Raw genomic sequence first — 24,728 nt, forward strand, 5'->3', positions numbered from 1 at the left:
CTACAGAAGTGGAACAATCTGCAGAAGCTTGAAAAATTAGATACTAAGCTAATTCCTTTTAATCAATTCAAATCCGTTTTGACTGACAGAGACAAGTGTGGGTTGAGCATTGTTTTCTTTGAGTTGATGTTGATGTCCTTGACCTGTTTAGTTTCAATGTACTTGATAACTGTCTCTTGTTATTTATATACTGTTGTACATGAAATGATCCCATTTATGTTAAAACAATGAATACTGATTTTTTTAAACATCTTGAATAAATTCTATTTACTTCTGTAGACAGTTTTAGCAAGAACTAGCTAGTCATTTTTTAATAGGTTATAATCCAACAGCCAATCTTGTTGGTCTTATATGGATCCAATGAATGCAAAATCGGGCCACACTTTATACACAGAGGCCAAGTTGTAGTCATTTTGTGGCTATTTTATCAGTCATTGCTACACTGAAAAAAAGACTACAGAAGAAGCATGATTCAGTGCTTCAAGTTTTCTCAGCTTGTGATTGTTTTTGCTGACTTTACTCAGAGATAAGAGTTCAACAGCTTGAAGGTTCTTGTTCACCTAATTACAATATTACTGTAAAATTGCTTCAGTGGAATGTGTTTCTATATTTAAAAAAAACACAGAAATTCTTGTTGAGAAATGAAATAAATTTTAGTGCCAGCGACATAAAACTTTGCCTATACAACATTCAGCTGCTCTTTTATTTCCTGCCGGAGATTGATCCACATATTTCATTTGACTGAGATTTTTACACCAGAAGAAACCTACCATTTCTCAGGCCTGCGACCAGCATTAATTGCACACTAGATTGTAACACTGCTGAATGAGGTTAGGGTTATGATCCCTCCCAGTCGCAAACCAGGGACCGCTCAGTTGTTAGATTAATGCACTAACCCCTAGACTCTTGATTCCTTCGATAAAATCACAGCAACTTAAATATACTTGAAAGTGTAGTATATAAAGAAAGTTTAGAACATGACAACTACCGTAAGCTCAGAACAAATGGAAGCTCAGTGACAGCTGCAGGTAATGTTTGAAGCACTAAAGGATTACAGTGATGACACATCTTCATCTGGCCCTGTGATCAATATTAAGAAGCACACTTTTCACAGAGTGCAGGTATTCTCTTTGTTTTCACATTTGGTGAGGCCAAGATGAGTTGGTCACTTGCATACTTGCGAGAGACTCCATCTCTGAGCGTGGACAAGTAAAAGACACCCCCCGCCCCCCATTTTCCAGAGGACTTGTGATTAGATGTTTTTGTGGGTGGGAGGATGGGGGGGGGTTGTTTTTTGAGGTTGTTTTCCATCTCTGTAGGATATTTTTGCCCTTTTTTGTAGTTAGTTAGTTGAACTCTAAGACTTTGAAAAAGGAACAGAAAACAATTTCCCTCGTGGGATCAATACAGTATATCTTTCCATTAATATTAACACAACATCACACAGAAGCTCTTACCCAGGGGCCCAAGGAGTCAGGAAGCCCTGTTTAGTAATCTATATATGGCTGCAGCTCATGTTCTGTGAAACACTGATAAAATTGTTTGTATGTTGTAATTCTTTCCGCACCCCCCCCCCACCCCAAAAAAAAATTATATTCTGTTTGATATTAAAAGGGTTTTAAAAAGCCTTTAATTTGATGAGTCTGTTGCTAAGATACTCATCATTCTTTTAAAACTAGAGGAAAGTTTACATTTTTAGTCCCTAAAGCAAAATGCTCTCTAAAAGAGCCCCTTGTAGATGCCTCATAGAAAGGAAACACGATTAAGTGCAATTTTCCTCCATTATATCTATTTTTCAGACTCTAATATTCAGTTTAGCAGCTATTTAATCAGTTAGAAATCAGTTGTTTTCTCTGTGTGTGCCAACAGGATGGTCGGGGCTTTGGCATCGGGACTCTGGTGTTTGGAAAGCTGCGAGGTTTCTCCTGGTGGCCCGGCCGGATTGTTTCCTGGTGGATGAGCGGCCGGAGTCGAGCTGCAGACGGCACTCGCTGGGTAATGTGGTTTGGTGATGGCAAATTCTCTGTGGTGAGTATCATTAGTGCTACGGCTAGACAGATCTGATGATGTAGTGCTGATGCTGATGTAGTGGTGGCTAAAAATAAAATGCACTCAAGAGAAAATGTACTAGAATTACAATTAAATTAAACTGTTGGTTAAATATAATATTATTTAAGAGCAACAGTTTTAAGGGAAATATCTATATATTAACTGGATCAGCTCTTCATCCTCTCAAGGATACTTGAAGGTGCATGGGAGTTTGCCCAACCAGTCTACATGTGTTTTCTGGGCTTGGAGAAGGCATTCGACCGTTTCCCTTGGGGTGTCCTGTGGGAGGTGCTCCGGGAGTATGGGGTGTCTGGCCCATCGCTACGGGCCATTCAGTCCTTATACGACCGTTGCAAGAGCTTGGTCTGCATAGCCGGCAATAAGTCGGACTCGTTCCAGGGCTGCCCTTTGTCCCCGGTTCTGTTCATAATTTTATGGACAGGATTTCTAGGCGCAGCCAAGTGGCGGAAGGCTTTCAATTCGGAGGTCTCAGGATCTCATCTTTGCTTTTCAAAGATGATGTGGGTCTGTTGGCTTCATCGGGTTATTGCCTCCAGCTCGCCTTGGAACGGTTCGCAGCTGAGTGTGAAACGGTGGGAATGAGAATTAGCACCTCCAAATCTGAGGCCATGGTCCTCAGCCGGAAAAGGGTAGAGTGCCCACTCCGGTTCAGGGACGAGTTCCTGCCCCAAGTGGAGGAGTTTAAGTATCTCGGGGTCTTGCTCGCGAGTGACGGGAGAAGTTGGGAGCGGGAGATCGACAGACGGATTGGTGTTCCGCCGTGGTGAAGAGAGAGCTGAGTGTAAAAGCGAAGCTCTCAATTTACTGGTTGATCTACGTCCCTACCCTCACCTATGGCCACGAGCTGTGGGTAGTGACCCAAAGAACGAGATCGCAGATACAAGCAGTAGAAATGGGCTTCCTCCAAAGGGTGGCTGGCCTCTACCTTAGAGATAGGGTGAGAAGTTTGGCCATTCGGGAAGTGCTCAGAGTAGAGCCGCTGCTCCTTCACATCGAAAGGAGCCAGTTGAGGTGGTTCGGGCATCTGACAAGGATGCCTCCTGGGTGCCTCCTGCCTGGGGCAGACCCAGGACACACTGGAGAGATTATATCTCTCGGCTGGCCTGGGAATGCCTTGGTGTTCCCCCAGACAAGCTGGAGGAGGTGGCTGGGGAGAGGGAGGTCTGGGCCCAAGCAGAGAAGCCCAGACAAGCCCAGGCAAACAGCAGAAATAAAGTAATTCCTGAAGAATCCAGGGTTAAACCTGAAGTTACTGCATTGAGCCTCAAGTCCTGGTTCACCTTATCGGCCTCTGAAGGGGGGAGAAAGAGATGTGCAGCAAATGTAAACAAATAAAATTACAGATGATAACATATGGAGATATTGTCAGTCAATTAAAACTTTTGAAATATGATACTCAGCTATCGTCTGTGGTAGACTGCGTTGAAGCTACAGTTCCTTGGCTGAAATCTTTATGAATTTTTTCACAATTATTTGATAAAATTTGACATTTGGGAAAATATAATAATTTATTTTTTTGTGAATTTTGAACATTGAGAATTTAGTAAGCTAAGACCAAGTTTTTATGTCTAAAAGTCTAAAATCTTCTCTAAAAGAATAGAGATTTCAAGGTATCTTCTTTTCTGATGATGATTTGTGGCTCTCCTCCTTCACTGTGTAGGTCTGTGTGGAGAAGTTGATGCCCCTGAGTGCTTTCTCATCTGCCTTCCACCAGCCAACCTACAACAAACAGTCCATGTACCGGAAAGCCATCTTCGAGGCTCTGCGGGTAACAAACCCACTATTTAATCTCTGCTCTGAGTGTGTAGATGGTTGATGTTGATGTTAATAGGCTTGGAAACTATAAATCTCTCAGGATGAAATCAAACACCAAAAAAGCCAAAAAATATGAATGTGCTGGTCTAAGAGTCATTCCTCTCTTGTGCGCTCAGCCTGGTTGGCTATTTTGCATTTGTGGAGGTGGTGTTCTCATCTTGATCTGCCCACAATTTAAAAGTGGTAACATGTGGGTAACAGCAGTCCAATCTATAATTTTGTGTGGGGTTCGTTTTTGGTGAAAAAGTGAGAGAGAGAGAAGCTTCAGTGGCACCCACTGTGTCTCGTATGCTACAACCACATTAGTGTTTTAACTTGCCATAGGAGCCACATGAAAAACTGTTTTCCATCACTGCCATCACTTCTATTTCCAATTAATGATACGGAAACTTTGGTATATACATAAGTTCGACTGCTTGTGTATGTTATGTTTAGGTGGCCAGCGTCCGGGCGGGGAGGCCAGTTCCTTCCTGTGATGGCAGTGATGATGCAGAGGGGGTGGATCTTCAGACCAGAGAGATGATAGAGTGGGCCATGACCGGCTTCCTGCCCGCTGGTCCACAATCATTGGACCCTCCAGAGGGTATGTCATCTTCTCTCACACAAACACCACCTCCATCATTGTTAACTGGGCACATCAAATTACCTGTTTACAACTGTAGGAGGCACACTATGTGCTGTGTACTGTAAATGCACAGTACACAGCACATGTAAATGCAATTTAGAAATTACTCTTGCCTGAAAATCCCCAGAAGACAACTAAACATCTAACTGAATAAGAACACTCTGAGAGAGGTAGGCGTATCATTGTCAGTCTACAGTAAAGCGACACCTTGATGAATGGAGATACATGGGATTTACAAAAAAGCACAGGCCACTGGTTACACCCAGGAACAAGAAGAATAGATTAGACTTTGTAGAAACATTAAAATACAAGTATCTCGACAAATGAAACCAAGGTTAAATTGCACCAGAATGACTGGGAAGAGAAAAGTATGGAGAAGGACAGAAACGGCTCATGAGCCGAAGCATAACATATCACCTGTCAAACATGGTAGAGGCAGTGTTACAGTATGGGTGGCCAGTTGAACCAGGTCATGTTTATAGATCCCAGTATCTATACCAGAGACATTAAACTCATTTTAATTCAGTTAACTCAGTTTGAGCTTAATTTGATCTTCTTGCTTTAATAAATGTAAATGAGTGTACTCTGAAAACGTTCACATTCGGGGTCTGCTGTCATTCAGTGAACATTACAGTTTAATCGTGAGGGTGGAGAAAAGCACAAAACCTTGCGATGTAGAGTTATTGTAAGCAAAATAATAATAATAGTATTGTAATATTAATAGTATTATTTTAGCTCTGTGCCCATTTTGTAAGGCTGTAAAGCTGGCATCAAAATAAAGGAAATAGCAAGATATTTTATTGAAAAAAGTGGAGAAATGACAGATTTCAGGGCCATTTTTACTCATGTTTCACATCTTTGGTATAACGTTTTTTATTTTGCAGTCTTGACCATGACATTCACAGCACTGCACATGTAAAGCATTTAGCTACAAGGATATCAAAGACAGCTGTATAAGTTGTTGGCTGTGATAAGCAACTGTACACTGCTGGAGCTTCCACACACGGATTTAGCCTTGGATAAGAAAACAATTAGTGAAAAAAGTGTCTGGATCCATGTATGCCTCTGACTATAGTCCAAAGCTGAGTTTGTGTTCAGCCACAGTGTAAAATAAAAATCAGCAGTTTTCCAGAGGGTCACACACTGGATAACTGAATCAAAATAAGGTTAAAAGTTCTAAAGAAAGTCCACTTTAATTCTATATAAACATTTAAATTAGCGTTCATCTTGCACCACAGTTGTGTGATACGCACCGCTGCATTGATTAGTAATACAACACACTGGAGTTCAATAGCAGTAAAGACCTAGTGCAGTGATTAACCTTGATATTGGTCAGCATAATGCCGCACAGTCGTTTTTTTTCTTTCGTAGGATGCTACAGGCAACCATTTTTTTCCATCTATGTGATAGAGAAACTATCTAACCAAAAATGTGGTTTATTTACATGCTACTCTGCTTATATGCAGCTGCTGATAACTTGAGGTTCACTGTAATAAAAGTGTCTGAAATTGGAATCTTTGCAGTTTTAATTTACCTGCCTGGCTGATTCTGTCTCTTTAGTTTATGTGTATGATAAAGATATCATTATCATCAGTTTACTCCAATTATGACATATTCATTCAGTCCCTTCTGTCTGTTTAACAACCAAAGTGAAAGTCATCTTTTATATGTTATATGGATCTCTCCAGCTCTCTTCCACTTGTTAGATTTCAGTCGCTGCACCACTGGCAGAAAAACAAGACAAGTGAGCTCATTATTAATGTATTAATTATTCTGTTAAGGAGGGTTTTTTCCAGCTCTTATGGGGTTTCCTATCCACGTAAGGCATATTGGTTTGGCAGGGTGTCTGTCTTATCTGATTCCACAGATGTTTATATCTTTTTCTGCTGTTTTTTTTTTCTTTGTGGGGGGGGGGCATTTGGGTAACCAAATGTGTTTTTGCTTTAGTAAATGAAGTCTTACTTAAAGAATCAGGTGAAACTGTTAAACTTCTGTTTTTGTTTTACAGCCTTTGTGATTTTCCTTTGGGAAAAGTTACAAATTATTTGTATGTAGAAAAGACCCGTATCCTAAAAAGAATATTTACTGCAACAATTTCTATCTAAACCATAGAAATTGTCATTACTGACAGGAAAAGTGGGGCTGAAAGCAAAAACATTTATCAGTTATCAAAAGTACGCTCCATAAAGCTGTATGGATCTCTCTCAGTACAAACATTGCCCTGCTTTAGTTCATTTAATGTGTCCATGTGTTAACTTCATGCCCCTATCTCTACAGAGGAACAAAATCCATATAAGGAAGTGTACCCAGAGATGTGGGGGGAGCCTGAGGCTGCGTACACACCTCCACCTGCAAAGAAACCACGCAAAAACACACAAGAAAAAGCAAAGATCAGAGAGGTGATCGACGAAGGGACCAGAGGTAAAAATGCAAAAAAAAAAATTGAAATAAATAAAAAAAAAACTTTCTTTTTATTTTGTCCATTTAGCATGTAAAACGAAAACACAGATTGTTGTTTAATATTCCGCTTTCTTTTAAACCCACACTAGGCTGATAATATCATACCTTCTATTAAACTTGTATTGTTGTTATCGTTTATATGTATTTGAACTAACTTGTGTTTTGTTTTCCAGAGAGACTTATATTTGAGATCAAAAAGAAGACCAGGAATATAGAAGGTAAAAGCATCTCCAGTTGTTTAACCGTCATTCATATTTAAACCAAAGAAGGGATACTTTATTTTCTTTCTAGTATTTCTTTTGTCTTAGCTTTGGTTAACCTTGGATCCAGAAGATTCAAAGTTGAGTAATAACATGACACAAAATATTAATAAAGGATTAACAAAGATTGACACAATCCTTTAAAAATGCTTTATCTCCTTAAACCGGCATTTGGTTCGTAGTTGTCTCTCAAATTCATCTAATAAAAAAGAATAAAGGACTATTATTAAGCTTTCGCTTGTTAAGCATAAGCTGTAAAATAAATCAGTTTTACTAGATCTGTATAACCTGCCTTCAATTGGACCAGCCAACGACTGCATATCACTCCTACTTTTTCTGCTCTTTCCTGTAAAATTTAGAGTTCATTTTATTTATTAATTTTAATCACACAAACCCTATACGGCCCCAGATTGTCTTAGCATAGCAGATGTACTGAGACCTTATTCCAGCAGTCTGTCTCGTTATCTGATTCAGGCCTTTTAACTGTCCCTACATTTTAGACAAATAGCTGATGTGTTTACTGTCTACAAAATGTCAAAGTACATATAAACAGACACTTAAACAAACTAACAAATGCTGTAGATTTAGTTTGTCTGTATTTTCTCTCTGTTTTTGTTCAGATATCTGCATCTCCTGTGGAAGCCTCAATGTCTCCCTGGAGCATCCTCTGTTTGTAGGAGCAATGTGCCAGGGCTGCAAGGTGAGAATCCCTCTTCTTATTATTTATTATTTATTATATATTATTTTCTTAATTGCTTATCCAGCCTAAGGTCACAGAGGGGCTGTAGTCTATCCAAACTGTACAGGCGCCGTGCACTCAGACAACCGTTCGCACCCACATGTACAGCCAATTTAGAATCACCAATTAACCTAACAAGCATGTCTCTGGACTGTGAGCGGAGGCCAAAGCACAGGTTGGTCATGAAAGGTTAAACATGAAAGGTTTCTCAGTGTGGTCAAATCTGACTGTCCCATAGGTGGATGAAGGAGTTAGTTTGTGAAATTAGTTTGACTATATTCATACATTTTTCAGCATCACAAGTTTTCCCAATAATGCTACGTACAATTGCACTGCTGTAGCTTTTACTGCAGAGCTTTATTCAGTGGTGTTGAGCTACAGCTTTAAAGGTCTCATATATAAAACATAATGCTTTAACTCTATATAACACTTATAAAACAAACAAACTATGAATATTTGGCACTTCCATGTGATTTTAAACTGAACTTACTACTGAGTTCAAGTAATCAGGTAGCATGTGATTGGTCAAAAGAACTCACACGATGTGAGCATAAACAGACCCCAGACAGCCCCAGAATACCCCAAATCTCAGCTGTTATGCTCAGATTCTGCATGTTCAACATGAAGGTTCCTGTGTGTACAGTTCTCCAAGGCTGCAACTAATCACTCTTATTATTATTAACTGAGTATTTTTGCCTGTCAACATGCAAAAGTGAATGAAAAAACAATCCAGACCACAAAGATATTAAGAACAATACTAAATAATACAAAGAGTCTCAAATTCTCACATTTGGGAAGCTGGAACCAGAAAATGTTTTTCCATGATAAATTTCTTCCAGCAACAAATATCTCACCCAGTATGTGTGGAAGCTGCATTTCCCCAGGGGAAAAATCCAAGCAGCTAGCTGTTTTGGAAGCAGTGACAATATTATTGGAACATCGGTTACATATTGGTAATCTGTTGTAGTTCACAGGCATGTAAAAATAAACTCAATGAACAGAAGGAGAAACAAAAAAAAACTTGTGTTTTGCTCCTCGGCAGAACTCGTTCCTGGAGTGCGCCTACCAGTATGACGATGATGGCTACCAGTCCTACTGCACCATCTGCTGTGGAGGCAGGGAAGTGCTCATGTGTGGCAACAACAACTGCTGTAGGTCAGTATCAGGGGTTTGCAAACAGCAGCTTCTTTCAACACATTCAGGTCCTGCTAAGGTTTTCAATTTCACATGTACAGGAACAGTTTACACCTAAATGTCCAAACGTGATAAATCACTTTCTTTATTGGAACAAAGCTCATGTGGATTTGTTTATTTCAAAAGAGAGTACACAGTTGATTTTGGCATCTCGGCTCTAATCCTTTCACTGCAAACAGAGCAGAGATCAGACATGAAAATAATGAGCTTCAGTCCAAAGTGGTTTTTTCAAAGAACTCTCTGCAGTGCTGTAAAAAGCCAGGTACACCTCAACACCTTCAGTAGTTTGTAGGTTCACCTTAAGTAGCAACAACTTGAAGTATTTGTTTTCTGTATGACTTAATGAGATCCTCATATCCTAGTAAAGGAATTTTGGTTCACTGTTCCTTACAATGTTATTCACGTTCACTGAAGTTTCAGCCATTCTGTTGTAGAGCTGCAAGAATGGGCAAGGATTTCAGTCTCTAGATGTGCAAAGCTGGTAGAGACATACCCTAAAAGACTGGCAGCTATAATTGCAGCAGGTTTGGGGTGTTTATGCTGATATGCTAAATTGAGTGTTGTGCATTATGGCCAGTTATCTCCACTTTGGTCTTGAATGTCCAAAGGACTTTGTTCCAGAAGTCTGTTGTTTCTTCAGATTTAATTTGTAAACCTAAGCCATGCTGCCATGTTCTTTTTAGAGAAAAGAGGCTTTTTCCCAGCAACCCTTACAAACAGGTCATACTTTTTCAGTCTTCTTCTAATTGCACTGTCAGTAGAGTTCGAGACGAAGCCTACGAGTCTTTTTTATTTTTGGAATTTCTCTGAGACTTGCACTGTTCAAAGGCTGAACTTTATTTGTTACTTGACAAAGACATGTTAGTGAGTGGATAAATAGACATGAGACATGATGAATTGCTGTGTGTGCGTTTAGGTGTTTTTGTGTGGAGTGCGTGGATCTCCTGGTCGGGGCTGGCTCGGCAGCGGCAGCCATCAAAGAAGACCCCTGGAACTGCTACATGTGTGGACCCCGCAACACCTACGGCCTACTGCGACGGCGGGATGACTGGCCCTGCAGACTACAGCATTTCTTTGCCAACAACCACGAGCAGGAATTTGTAAGTTTGAATGCTCTCTTCCTACAAAACAATTTCCCTTACTCGTTGGGCTTGAATTGCCTTGTTGGTTGTTAAGAGTGTCAGAGGTGATAAATTAGTAATCTTTTATTATCACATGTTGTAATTGATTTGTGTGGATTGTTAAAGAGCAAAAAATTTTGTCCAGATCTGTTTTTAACACTGTTTTCATAATGTAGGAGAGTCCTTCTAGAAAAAAGTGGCGCCATATTTGATGAATGAAGAGAGATCCATATAGATATAATACATGCATACAGACAGTCAAACACATGGGTCTTTCACTCCTGCATACACACTCCTATACAGACATATCAGAAGAACAAAAGGCCAAAAATAATGGGTGAAAGATTAAGCAAAAGCTAACCTAGAGAACTTAGCTTTTAGTGATTGTTTAAAACAAACCAGTGATTTGGCTGACCTGATAGGCCGAGGAAGGCTGTTCTAACATTTGGTAGCTACAACCTCAAAAGCATGATTGCCTCTTTTTTTAAAATAAAAGTGTGGAACAGTTAGGAGATGCTCGTGCTTCTTGTAGCTCGCTGCAGATTCTCAAATCTGCTTTGGATCACAGACCTGTTGTAGAAGCCAGATTTATTTCTGTTTCACTTTACTGACCGGCTGCCAGACATCTGTTTCGAGAATTCCTGACACTTGGTGCTACACAGCTTCAAGTCCAAAAATTTTCCTCCAAATCAGCTCTATCCTGTCCAGATGCTGCTCTTCATATGATGTCATATCATATCACATGATACGCCATTCATATGCGATGCCTATAGTTTCTTCCAGATCTCGAGTGTCAAAGTTCCCTTTAACTGCCATCTGTCACAAGGTGGAAACACCAGGCAGGAAGCACTTTGATATCTTGCTTTTGTTCTGCGTTACCATGAAGGCTGAAGGACCAGAGAATTTATCAACTGTGAAAGTCTTAATGAAGATTAAAGACCTCCATCATAACATCTAACACGTTAATGAAGTCCTGGTTGTTTCAGAAGTAAGGGGATTCCCAGATATTTACACATGCCAGTGTGAGAAACCAAAAGCAGACATATTTTCTTACTTTCACTTTACTTTACTTGTAGATAATATGACTGTAGATATACCTTCTTATGTGCTGTGATTACAATTTGCAAGTTTAATAATTAGCCACATCACGACCGAGGATCAACAGGTAGGAAAGAATTACCACACATAACTAATGCAGCGAGTTCATCAGTTATAAGCCACGAGCAAGTAAAACAATAAATAAAGCAACCAAAGTTCCAGCGAACCGAATGACCCGGTGGAAGAGAGAGGCTGCGAGCTCGAGCCCTCATTTATAGACGAGCAATAAATCTGTTCCCATATCCAAACAACAACACGAAGAGGGCGTCTGTGATTCCCGCCAGTTAACAGATGTTTAAACATTTACAGGTGTCTCACCTCATTACCATCCGCCCAGATCATTACCAGGTAAAGCACATTAAAGCCTCCTCCAGGCTAAGGGGTAGAGGGGGTGCCTCAGAATTCCAGGATTCATTAACCTGCAGTTCAACAGCAATTTATGGATCAACGCTAGCCATCATAACCACAATACTAATGAAAAACTAATTAAGGCTGCATAAATACAGAGTCTGGAGAATAATACTCGTTTTCAAATGTTTGTAGCTCAAGTTTCATTCTTTCAGTCCCTACCATAGCCCATTTTTAAAAATGCAGTTTGAGAATAGCTGTTATGAAGCATGGGGGGGCTATGACACCGAAGTGTCACTGTGTAAGTGGTAACATCAAATTCAGATGGCTCATTAAGCTGCTTTTATATTGTATTAATAAACATCCTGCTCTTCGGTACTGTATTACTTCTTACAGCAGCCTGTGAATATCAGACATCTTATTTAAGCTCACATTGCATGCTGTAAGTCAATGGATTGTGCTAAATTTAATGTATCTGCCACTTTACATCTTATCTCTTGTCATAACCTTTATAGAACTTTGAAGTGTGAATCATTACAGTTAGCTGGAAACATAATTATCTGGAGATCAGTGTGGGTTACGCTCCAGGGCTCGTCAGCTCTCAATTATCCACGAAGGTTAATGCACATCAAAACAGATCATGTTCACCTTTACTATTGATATTCTCTCCTTCTTCTTCTTCTTGACTTTTTTCTTTAGTAAAGAGCAGATCATTATCAGGAGAAGCTCTCTGCCTTTGCGTACTGTAGAGTTTGATATCTCATTTGATCTCCTCTTCCTCTTAACCCTCTCTCAGGAGCCGGCCAAGTTGTATCCCCCAGTTGCAGCAGAGAAGAGGCAACCAATCAGAGTCCTCTCTTTATTCGATGGCATTGCCACAGGTGTGTAAGTGCTGAGCGGCAATTAACCACTATTCTCATCATCAATAAATTATTGATTAACAGGTTAATATGATCCTTTATCCTTACGACTTGTGCCATCATAATCGGGGTGTGTTGCTTTAAATAAGAAACAAAAAGAAATATAAAGATATCCTGTCACATCCTTATTCCACGCAGTTTAAGTCGCAGAAAAAAAGTTTGGTGCAGCTCACGATATTCTCAGATTAAAATCTCTTCTTCATTGAAGAGCTTGCCATTGAAAATGAAATAAAAAATAATACAGATACACATAAAACAAAAATAAAGCAAGTGAATTTAATGGTAAATGAGAAAAGTGGTTAAGTGGAAGTATAAAACAGAAATGTGAAGACAAAGTAAGATTTACTTCATCCATCCCAAAGTTGTCAAAGCAGTTAAAAATGAACACGACAAACATGAACAGCTGGTATTGGCTCAGCCTGGCGTTCTGACTGTGCGGGTTTAAGTATTTGTTATAAATGCTGTATGTTATAAATGTTGTTTCACCACATTCTGTTAGAAGCTTTGAGTATTTTGGAAGGATTTATATCTATTTTAAAAGATAAACATTTATAATAAGATTCAAGATTGTTTATTTTTCACATGCATAGTTATACAAGTACAAGACGCAGTGAAATGTGACCTGATGCGCTCCATGACTGTGCAAAGAGAGAGAACATTATATACAGTGAGTGAATATATACAAAGAGGACATTATGTGCATGCAGTAAGTGAGTGAGTTATATAAATTATATAAATAAATTAAATAAATAAATCTGAGAACGTACATTGTGTGAGTGGGGTGTTAAAGTGTCTTGTGCCGTAGTGAAGCCAGAAGGATCAGGAATGATATGCGAATGTGGTAACAATGACTCCTGTGTCACTTGCTTCTCTTGAGCCTCTCTGTTTTTGCTCGGATGGCGCAGAGCCTTCTGCCTGATTGCAGAAGTCGGAACAGTTTGTTGCTGGGATGGGACGGGTCCTTCAATATCTGAGCTGCTCTGGACCAGCATCTCCTGTTGTAAATGTCCTGAAGGGAGGCGAGAGCAGCCCTGCAGCAGCGTTCTGCTGTACGGATCACTCTCTGAAGACCTTTTTGGTCCTTAACAAAGCTCTTCCCATACCAGGATGCAATGTTCTGTGTGAGGATGCTCTCCACAGCACCTATATGGAAAGTCCTGACTTGAAAGTCCTCAGTTGTAAGGCAGTAGTTATGCATTAGGTAACAAAGCAATAAATAAATAAACAACTAAAAAGGTGCATAGTCTGCGCGGAGCAGTCAGGAAGGTGCCTGGACGTGGCCGCGCCATCTTAAAACCTAAACCCTTAAAGAGTTTTTAGCATGATGTTTGTGTGTCTGTCAGGTCTTCTGGTGCTGAAAGATTTGGGCATCCAGGTCGAAAAGTATGTTGCATCAGAAGTGTGTGAAGACTCCATCACTGTCGGCATGGTTCGACACGAGGGACGCATCATGTACGTGGGAGACGTACGCACCGTAACTCGCAAACATGTAAGAGAAATCATTATTGCTCCTCAAAACCACAACGTAACCAGAAAAATTTCCTCACATTATGTTAAAGGCAGTAATCTTTAACGTGCTGTGTTTCCACCGACAGATCGATAAATGGGGACCATTTGACCTGGTGATAGGAGGAAGCCCCTGCAACGACCTTTCCATAGTCAACCCTGCAAGGAAAGGACTTTATGGTAGGAAGCACTCGTATAATCATTTACTTGTTGCTCGTTGTGCTAAATGAAATAAGGAGGCTGAACTTTCCCTGTCTTCCTTCAGAGGGGACCGGCCGGTTGTTTTTTGAGTTTTACCGTCTGCTGCATGAGGCGCGGCCAAAACCCGGCGACGAGAGGCCGTTCTTCTGGCTGTTTGAGAACGTGGTCGCTATGGGAGTCAGTGACAAACGGGACATCTCCCGCTTTCTAGAGGTACGGCAAACAAACCCACAGCAGTTATTCTGTAAGTGAAATTTTAAAAAAGCCCCCCAACTACATCCCCACAGGACATTCTCAGTTGTGGTACAGAAGGTTGTTAGGATCCATTTATCCATCCATCCATTAGTTAGGTCAAAAGTAAGTCTTCAGGGCCGTGGTGCAGTATGACATAACATTCATATTCCTCTTCAGTGCAACCCAGTGATGATCGACGCCAAGGAGGTTTCTGCTGCCCACCGCGCTCGCTATTTCTGGGGAAACCTGCCCGGCATGTCCAGGTGATACAAACACACAAACACCACAGGTTTGTTCACTTTATTTCAGTAAGGAGAGATCATTTGGAAGAACTGAACATGATTTATTGAGATACAGAATTCAATACAGTTGTCTGGCGATTAGTCTCCGATGACCCATCGTAGCAGAACAAAATCTCAGTAGTAGCAGGAATTAGAGGACAGGACCCCCCAGAGTCTAGACACTGGTGGTGGTGAAGATGGAGGCTTGCACGGAGCTCTGAGTCACCAGGATGAGGCGGAGATGGGGAGGAGGTGGGTTGCACTAATGTGCATCTGAGAGGCAAAAAGACAGAAGTGTAGTGTGAAGGGTGATTGACTTGGAGAAGGTGTACAAGAAGATGATTGGATTAGAGCAATGATGTCAGTATTGAGTTTGAAAGCATAAGAAAACGAAAGCAATTAAAGAACAGACAGCAGCTGGACACCTGGGAAAGTCAGCTGCAGGGTGATTACGAGTTTTCCTTACTGAATTGAAAATGCAACTCTTCTTTAGGTTGTGCTTTTCTAAATACTGCAGGCCACTGACACCGATGGCAAACGACAAGCTGGACCTACAGGAGTGCCTGGAGCATGGCCGCACAGCCAAGGTATCCACTTGTGTGTATGTGTGTGTGTTTGTGTGAGAGAGTGTGTATTTGTGTGTCTGAATCACAGAAAGCTGCTGTTGAAAATGAGAGTAGGCTGTAGGATTAAAAGGGATGCGTGTGTTGGTTTGTTTGTTTGTGTCTGTCTGTGCGTGTTTGGTTCTGGATGCTAATTCCAGTTTGAGAAGTTGCGTACGATAACGACACGCTCCAACTCTGTGAAGCAGGGGAAAGACGAGCATTTCCCCGTCTACATGGACAACAAGGAGGACATACTGTGGTGCACCGAGATGGAAAGGTAGAGGAGCCGCGTGTTTGTGTGTGTGTGTGTGGTTTTTTATTACCTCTTAACATCCAGCAGGTGACTGCAGACCTCTAAGGGTAACGGTTAGATTTCATTTTGACCATATGGGTCTTCTGTATTTACATTTAGGCTTACCTTAAAAAATGAAAAATCCATATATACATACCTGTACAGGTGGATGTTAAGAGGTTAATTGTTTTAAGCATGTTCTTGCATGAAAGTGAACTTGTTTGAATTATTAAAAGAAGCTATATCCTGTCAAATGGTCACATGGTGACATAGTAGGGTTGAGATTGTAAGTCAAGCATGTTAGACCTGAGATCATGTACGTGTCTCGCCTCACCCTCAAACGGTCGCATCAAATGGCCGGCCCTCCCTGAGCTTAGTTCTGCTGGAGGTTTCTTCCTGTTAAAAGGGAGTTTTTCCTTCCCACTGTTGCCAAGTGCTTGCTTATAGGAAGTCATTTGATTGGTGGGGTTTTCTTTCTCTTATTGTAGCATCTTTGTCTTACAATACAAAGCTCAATATGAGATTAATTGGGCTAAAAACTTATGATGTAGTTGTGCCACGTGTTTAACTAACAAGATTTCCCATTTCATGAAATGAAATTGTGTCTCTGCTTTACTATTTGGTAATGAGGGAGAATTTCAATATATGTAAATTGTAAAATGAGAAGTGGGGTTCATATAAAAAGAGGGGTGATTACTAAATGAGACACAGGTGGAAGCAGTCAAATTCAAGGTAAATGAATAATTTGACCGTGTTTCAATGGAGGGAAAGAAACAAAAGCAGGAAGTAAAACATTAAAACAAAAAATAATCAAAGCAAATGAAAAGCAAACATTTAAGACACATAAACACTCACATGCACACACTGTAAAGGACTACTTCCTGAGATCCCTTTTAGACCACTGGCTGACCTTAGTCAAGACCACAACCATCATCCCTCTTCCCAAGAAAAGCCAAACCACCTGCCAAAATGACTATAGACCAGTTGCAATCCAATCATTGCAAAGTGCTTCAAGAGAGTGGTGCTGGCCTACATTCAGAGCAACATCACAGACACTCTGGATCCCCTGCAGTATGCCTACTGGCCCAATAGGTCCACATCAGACGCCATCGCTGCTGCCATTCACTATTTCCTCTCCCGTCTGGGAAACAAATACTCATACATCAGGGTACTTTTTGTTGATTACAGCTCCTCCTTCAATACAGTCCCACACAAACTCACTCACAAGCTAGCAACACTCGGCCTGCGCCCCACCCTATATGACTAGCTACTGGACGTTTTGACTGGTAGGGCCCAGTCCGACGACACTGCAGTGATCGGTCGCATCACTGGAGGGGATGAAGCGGCTTACAGGAGAGAGGTGGCCGGTCTGGTGTCATGGTGTGAGGACAACAACCTCACCCTCAACACTGAAAAGACAAAATAGATGATAGTAGACATGAGGAAGAAGGGGAGGCATCACCAGCCGCAGTTTATCCGGGGCCTTGAAGTGGAGAGGGTGAGCAGCTTTAGATACCTGGGCGTCTACATCTCTGAGGACCTCACCTGGACACTGAACACCACACAGGTGGTCAAGAAGGCTCAGCAGCAGCTGTATTTCCTGAGGAGGCTGAGGAAATTTGGTATGTCGGCCAAGATCCTCAGCAAGTTCTACAGCTGCATTGTGGAGAGCACGCTGACCAGCTGCATCACTGCAGCAAACGCCTGCAGAGAGTAATAACAGCTGCTGAGAAGATCATCAGGACTCTGCTGCCCTCTCTGCAGAGCATCTACCATCACAGAGTCCAGAGGAGAGCTGCCTCCATCCTCAAAGACCCCACACACCCCCAACACGGACTGTTCACACTTCTGCCATCGGGACAAAGGTTTAGAAGTGTGAAATCCAGAACATCCCGACTCAACAACTCCTTCTTCCCCACTGCTGTCAGACTCTTGAACAGCTGAACTATTTTAACAGTAATAATTTTGCACATCAGGTCATCTTACATATTAAACCAGCATTAAGCTCAAAGCTCTTTTGCACACCAATCTATTTAACACTTCAGTTTTTGTCTCCATTTATTTATTTATACTATTTGCATTTTATCTGTTCCAATTTTATTTGCACATATTAACCAGCATCTGTGTGTGGACAGCAGAGAAAGAATTTCATTGCACAGAGAAATGCTTTTCTTTGTCCTCATGACAATAAACTTTTTGAATCTTTGAAAGACAAAAACTAACAAATATAACAAATTCAAATGAAAAAAAGAATCTTCTTTTAAGTTTAGGATCCTAAGTGATTTGAAATATTTCTTGGCTTTGCTTCACAGACCTTTTTCTATTTAAAGTCTGAAGTAATGATCTGTGTGGTCTGTTTCAGGGTGTTTGGTTTCCCCGTCCACTACACCGACGTGTCCAACATGAGTCGTCTGGCCAGACAAAGGCTTCTGGGGCGTTCGTGGAGCGTCCCTGTCATCAGGCACCTTTTTGCTCCTCTGAAGGAGTATTTTGCCTGCAACTAGTCACACACACCAACTCCCTCCCACGTACAGACACACACATATAAACAGAAACAGACACTGATAACCATACACAGTGTACAGTCAGTACATGAAGGTTGGCTGACGCAAAATGAAACAGATGACCGGACATAGACACACAAACACTCACATACACACTCTGTAAAGGACTGCTTCCTGAGATCCCTTGTAGACCACTGGCTGACCTTAGTCCCCTGGTGCTACCGTGCTACCACACACACATACACACACACACACACAGGTACAGTTTTCTGTCATACACAAACTTCCTGTCCGACCTTGAAACTGATGTCTTCTGGCTTTACTGTGTCGTATCAGCTGGAGTTCAAACCTCCAGGGGGCGCCAAACTAACACAGATGCCCTGCCTTTTTTCTGTCTTTAAGATCTCTATGAATACGTACAAACAGACCAATGAGTCCCGCAACACTTTACTGTATTCATGTGTTGTGAAAACAGAAAGACACACAAACACACGTAACATTCGTGGTGCTGGTCAGGCAGTGATACAATCGAAATGGTGCCACTTTAATACAACACTTTTACAGATTTTGGTGCTCTTGGAGACTGAATGGTCTCTGCTTGTTTCAGTCGCTGCAGTTTTGAGTTCAAATAGACGAGCAGGTGGAGGCAACAGCAGGCAAAACAGGTAGCTGTGAGGTTTAAGGATTGAATGAGGGTGCAGGAGAGTGTCCAAAAGGAAGATAACGCAGCTTAGATTTCTTGATGCATGCTCCAGGTAAGGAAATCCCAAAAAGTTGATTCTGGACATAGCGCTTTCAATGGGAGGAACGTTTCGCTCGAGTGAACAGCGGAAGTGGAAGAACATTGTACCAAAAAGGCTTCAGTAAAGCTGGGAAGACACCTAAAGGAAGCTCCAGGCAATCCTGGAAAGAAGGACAACTGCTACCTAAGCAAAAATGTTTATTGATCTTTTTTTTTTCAGGAGTAATAGAACAGCTGAGACGTATTTTCTGTAAACACCACGTCTCGGTAGCTTTCAAACCCTAAAACACCCAGCGCCAAAAATTGCTCCCCCCAAAGGATCAGGTCCCCCAGCACAAACAGAGTAATATAGTTCACGCTGTTAAGTGCCAGAAGGATTGCCACGATTCATACATTGGGGAAATCAAACAACCTCTGGCTAAGCGGATGGCATCTCTGAATTGAGGAGGACGCCTAAGAGTTCATCTTTTCACTTTCATGCTGTGATTGCAGTCATTCCCCAACTCTCTGTGAATGGTATGGCAATTTGCATGTTTATGATCATGAAACTGACCTCACAGTCCATTGTTACTCACTGGTGCTAGTTTTAGTCATTATACAAAGGTACTGTTTATAAGGTTGGGGAAACCTGCAGTCAGGTGAGACTGAGGAAGTCACTGAAAATGCTACGTCCAGATGAACAGAATCAACTTTTTGGGACCAGCTCAGATTAATATATAGATCGTTTTTCTTAGTGTGACTACAGCTTAATAAGACTATAACCTTTAAATGTTTCTTAAAGGAGGAGGATGCTCTTGTGCTACAAATAATCCTTGCAGATGAATTTATACCTCAGTGCAAAGAAAAGAAAGAAAAAGAGATCCACTTTTATCTAAAGCAAAATGAAATAATAAAATAAAACAGAATTTTATTGGGATGCAGCTGTGGTTTGAGGAGTTTATTTTACTTGTTAATGTTTGATTTTTGTATTTTTCAGTAGTTTCTTGTGTCTCCAGGGTGGACTTACTATTATCACTTTAGTTTCAGTGTTAGTTTTACTTCTCCTTATTATGAAATGTATGGTAGTTTTTATCATGATGGAATAATACAATACAACAAAACAAACACAGAGATGAAGACATCCTGGTGTCCTCAACCTGGTTGACAAATTGACTAAAACCGAAGACAGTTGCTGTATAGTTTAATATTTTATATAGTTTTGTAAGTGTTTTGGTTAGTTTTCGTTTTATTTCAGTGAACTAATTTGTGGTTTAGTTTCAGTTAACTTTAACAGCCTTATTATAAGATCAAAATGCTGACATATATAAAAGCAAAAAACCTTCTGAATGTAAACAAAAGTTATGAAATTTAAAACTAGTACAGTAGAAACATCCTTGCTGCTGTCTGCATCCTCAGTGTTTAGAGTGCCCTCTAGTGGGAGACAACCATACTTCATACTGCAAATGTACTCTATACACCGTATATAAAACACAAGCTACTTCTACTTTCCTCACAACAAGCAAACCATCTCTGTACTGTACTGATTACTTCCTGGTGGTTTTCAGACACTAGGTTCACGAATGCTTTTAATAATGAAAATATTTCCTCGTGTTTCACTTACGCTGGGATGACAACTGTTAAATGACTTTGGTGCTCATTTTCAATGTAATATTACTCTGATGTCACTCAGCTGATGATCATCAGGAACAAGTAGATGTCATCATATTATACCAAAGTTTGCCTCGTTAACATTATTGAAGGCAGAAGACGACGTTCATTGGATGTTAGGTTGATAGATTTGAAGTTAAATTCAAGTAATCTCAAATTTAACTTGATTATCTTTTGACTTCCTCTATTTCTTCAAGGTATTGTTTAGGGCTAATGGGAAATTTCTGTAAAATGTTATGCTAACAACTCTCCAGCATCATAAATTCCAAACATTAAGTAATGTGCAAAATAATTTAGTGTTTGAGTGGATTTGAGATCATGAAATGCAAATATATTTATTGTTTAGGACGTGGCACAGTGTCCTCCAAATGTGTACTAACTGCACTAACTCCAATGCTTTTGTTGTCTGTTTTTGAACTGGCATTTGAACATAAGATCCAAATACTGCCAAGATACCAAAGTAGAAACTGGATTTAGCTTTTGTTTCATTCTATTCATATTTTATTTTTTATATGTACAGTGAACTCAAATGTATACTAACAGTATTCCGAGTTTCATATGAAAATCTCACCTCAAAATAGAAGTGAACAGTTTTAATCAAACTTTTTTTTTTCCTTTAAATTCACATCAACTTAGCAGAAGAAGGTCTTTTGACAATTCCTTAAATGTGTTAGAGAGAAATCAGCCGTTGGTGAAGTAGGACCGTGTAATACCACTTTGTACCACAAGATAGCACATCAGGTTTATGTATTATTACTTAGGCTGGCAGTCTGGCAAATGAAAGGAGTAAATGAATGAAAGGCCTCTTGAGGAATAAAAGCAAATATCAGAGGGTAAAACCATATCAACAGAGCCACATGGAAAACACTGCCCCCTGATGGTGAAGGATTTAGTTAAAAGCTGCAAACAGCTGCAAAAAGCTCCTTTAAAGAGAAAGCCCCTCGAGGCATTTATTTGGACAGTTTTGAAATACTATCTAAATTAGCTTTAATTTCAAAGGTCACTGGGACATAAGAAACAGAAATAAGAAAAAGAAAGAAGGTATTTTTCCCCTGGAAGTTAAACTTCTATCAACATAGCAAAATTCCCAGGATCTCAGTTCAGGATGTCTGTGTCTCTGTTTATGTGCTTTCAATCTCCAACTCCAACCATAGGGAATATAAAGGACAGGATTTTATCCATCAACTTAAAATAACCAGTAGTCTTTTCTTGCATTGCCCCCTGCTGGTCATTCAAAAAAAAATCCAGGTTTAAGGCACTTCTGTCTTTTACAGAATGAGGTTAAACTCATTCTGCAGGATTATTTCTGCCTGCAGAGCACCATCGCCTCCGAGAAGCATTAACCTAAAACATTGGTGGTTAGAAGTAGAAGACATTCAGCATCCTCTTCTCAGCAGCATTTTACGCTCCCTCCTCTTACAATGCAGCTTCTTTCTGTGCCTCAGCTCCACTGTCAGTTAAGTGACTAGTCTGCCATCCCCCTGGCACTCGTTCTCCCCCTGTGCTTCACAGGGATCCAAAACGTCCTACAGTCACCGTTCTGCGTCGGCTGAAAGCAGAGGCCGACTTTACTCTGTGGACAATATGCTGGCTTTCTACTTCCTGTGACTGAAACAGATAGCCCTGTATAAATAAAAAGAAGCTTCCTTATGTAACACAGGTTCAGCTGTGTGAGCCTTCTTGGGTGTTTCATCTGCCTTTCACCCAATGCATGCTGGGATGAACTCAGCTGCTCTGTGAAGAGGAAATGTCATCCAGTGTGGTGGCTGTATTTATTACACACACACACACACACACACACACACACACATGAGAAACAAGTTCATATGTATGTTTTATTTAGACAGGGCTGCCTTTAGAGAAAACACTTCAGTCTGGTGCTTTTGGTCCTCGGACGACCATCTTTTCCAGGAAGCCTTCCGATCCTCAGACCTTCCTCAGATACCAGCTAACAACTGGACACATGCAGTCTATGCCGTCTCACACACACAAACACACACACAGACCTTCACACAAACATGCACAACCTCTCATAGCCACAGTAAGCCAGCAGGTTCAAAGATTTTGTTCCATCGTGTTTACTCTCCGTTTCTACAACCAACCTTCAGGTGCTTTTTAAACTCTGCTCTTTTTTACAGTGCTCTTCCTGCAGGTCTCACACACACTCACACTCTCATTTGCTGGAAACAACCTTCACGCTTCTCCTTTCGCTACAGAACACCCAACACCGCTACACTCACACATGCATACACACTGTGTTCTTGCCGGCCGCCTGTCCGCCATCAGGCTTTCCGCAGCGCTGCTGGCTGTGACATCATCATGGCCCACGACGCTTGGTGCTCCCAAATCCTGCCCACCCTTACCCTAATCTCTCCCTCACTCCAATAACCCCACCTCGCCCTGCCCTGCCCCTCCCCAGGTGCTGCATGTCAGTCAGTCAGTGTAATCTCCGATTCCATGTTAGTTTAGGGAGTAACGATAATAATAATATGGTAATAATAATTACAGTAATAATCTGTTATTGTGTGTGTGTACTGTTCCAGGTTGGTGCTCAGTTCAGTTCAGTCTCAGCCTAGAGTGGAGAGAGAGAGGCTAGAGAAAGCATATATTACAGTTAGTATAGTGACTTGTTCTATTTTAAATCGTTGAAGCTATGAGCCGCGCGATGCTCTCAAACAGAGACGGGTTGAGTTAAAGCTGTCTGTAAAAGCTGAATTTCCACTGGCACAAGGCAGTTCCCAGTCTGGAGGTCCTGAGACTTAAGAAACGTATTAATAAAATACATGAGCTTCACAGAATTTTATCATTTCAGATTTATTTAAGGCCGTGTGCAGATCTGATCCATGCCAAAACATTTAAATCAAATTTAATAACTTAGTTCCTAAAGTTTTGGTCAACCGGAAATCTGAGCTTCTTCAGAAGCTGTTAAACAGTTAAATAACTTCACAACTTTTAGATGGGGATATTTATATCTAGATGTATATACACGCCAAAGTAGCCATAATATTAAAGTACCTGCCTAATATTGTATAGGCCCCCCTCAATCTGGGAAGTTTAGAGGCCACATCCAAACATCAGGCTTGTTGTTGCGTTCCTCGAGCCATATTTGTGGTGTGCTGAGGGAGACCACTGCCATTGGGGAGTGCCCTTGCCATAAAATGTGTGAGCTTGACATGTAAGCCATTGCTTGGTGGGCGTTTTGTGACAAAGTGACACCTGACTGTACGCCAGGATCCAAATTTCTCAGCAGAGCATCGCATTAAAAGCGTGATCACTCACTGCAGCTGCCAGTGGTTTAAGTCTTGGGGCTCACCGGCGTTTGTTATATTTGCTCTGGAGGCTGCTGGTTCAGCACAGGCATGACGATTTTCAGCCTGTTTACAGTTTCCAGCTGTTTATTTTCCTTTTCTCCAACACGTCTCTGTGTGAGAGCTCCATGGGGGGGAAAAGTGTGAGGAAAGGAGCTGACGTTTTTAAGTGATGGGTGATACGGTGATGATGTTTCTGTTCGCCTATCGACAGCTTTTAGGCTGAGTGATGCGCTGTTTTAAACACTGATACACTTTCAAACACACACATACATACACAGACAAACACACACTGCTATGACACAGAGCAACCGACGCTCACACGCAGAGATACATGCACAACACCTACAAATACAATGCTGTGGCGCATGCAGACACTCATCTCATGGACTAAATGTAAGATGAGCTTTTAGGAAAAGGAGGACCTGTTGGTGTTTCAAAAGGTGCTAAAATTTTATCTGAAAACAAGAAAAATTTATTGTTAGGAGTATAAATCAAGTTTGTCTTTACATTTACTGTATTTATGTTTGCGGTAGTGAAGAAAGGCACTATTATTATTTTACTCTTGTATGAATATGAACTAATTAAAAAGGCATTTTAACTTTGTACTTGAACAGTGTAAGAAATGAACCGTGAATAAACAAGAACTGTTTATTGTGACTATCTGCTTAGTGTGTCTACCTATGTGGCATTTGGGGGTGCTATGTCTTAAAAATCTAGATGTAAAACTACAGAATATGTTCTGGATTTTCATGGCC

At 40.8% G+C, this 24,728-nt stretch overlaps 1 protein-coding gene across 11 annotated transcripts in view; it reads left to right on the forward strand.

Moving 5' to 3' along the window:
- LOC101476133 (DNA (cytosine-5)-methyltransferase 3A) overlaps window positions 1–24,630 on the forward strand; it is a 100,904-nt gene extending 76,274 nt beyond the window's left edge. For 5 of the 11 annotated variants that reach the window (XM_004550603.3, XM_004550607.3, XM_076874052.1 and 2 more), the window contains 16 exons: window positions 1,870–2,028; window positions 3,731–3,838; window positions 4,321–4,468; window positions 6,788–6,931; window positions 7,144–7,188; window positions 7,851–7,930; window positions 9,012–9,124; window positions 10,080–10,263; window positions 12,527–12,611; window positions 13,994–14,139; window positions 14,246–14,336; window positions 14,422–14,570; window positions 14,769–14,854; window positions 15,366–15,459; window positions 15,636–15,754; window positions 18,132–24,630. In XM_004550603.3, coding sequence (XP_004550660.1) covers window positions 1,870–2,028; window positions 3,731–3,838; window positions 4,321–4,468; window positions 6,788–6,931; window positions 7,144–7,188; window positions 7,851–7,930; window positions 9,012–9,124; window positions 10,080–10,263; window positions 12,527–12,611; window positions 13,994–14,139; window positions 14,246–14,336; window positions 14,422–14,570; window positions 14,769–14,854; window positions 15,366–15,459; window positions 15,636–15,754; window positions 18,132–18,273 — 1,893 coding nt within the window. In that variant the 3' untranslated portion in view covers window positions 18,274–24,630. The remainder of the gene's footprint in view (window positions 1–1,869; window positions 2,029–3,730; window positions 3,839–4,320; window positions 4,469–6,787; window positions 6,932–7,143; window positions 7,189–7,850; window positions 7,931–9,011; window positions 9,125–10,079; window positions 10,264–12,526; window positions 12,612–13,993; window positions 14,140–14,245; window positions 14,337–14,421; window positions 14,571–14,768; window positions 14,855–15,365; window positions 15,460–15,635; window positions 15,755–18,131) is intronic. The other 6 variants (XM_012919001.3, XM_076874056.1, XM_004550604.3 and 3 more) reach the window with 4 other exon arrangements.
- Window positions 24,631–24,728: the final 98 nt, after the last annotated feature.

This window comes from Maylandia zebra, linkage group LG15 (assembly GCF_041146795.1).
Source record: "Maylandia zebra isolate NMK-2024a linkage group LG15, Mzebra_GT3a, whole genome shotgun sequence".
Lineage (NCBI taxonomy): Eukaryota > Metazoa > Chordata > Actinopteri > Cichliformes > Cichlidae > Maylandia > Maylandia zebra.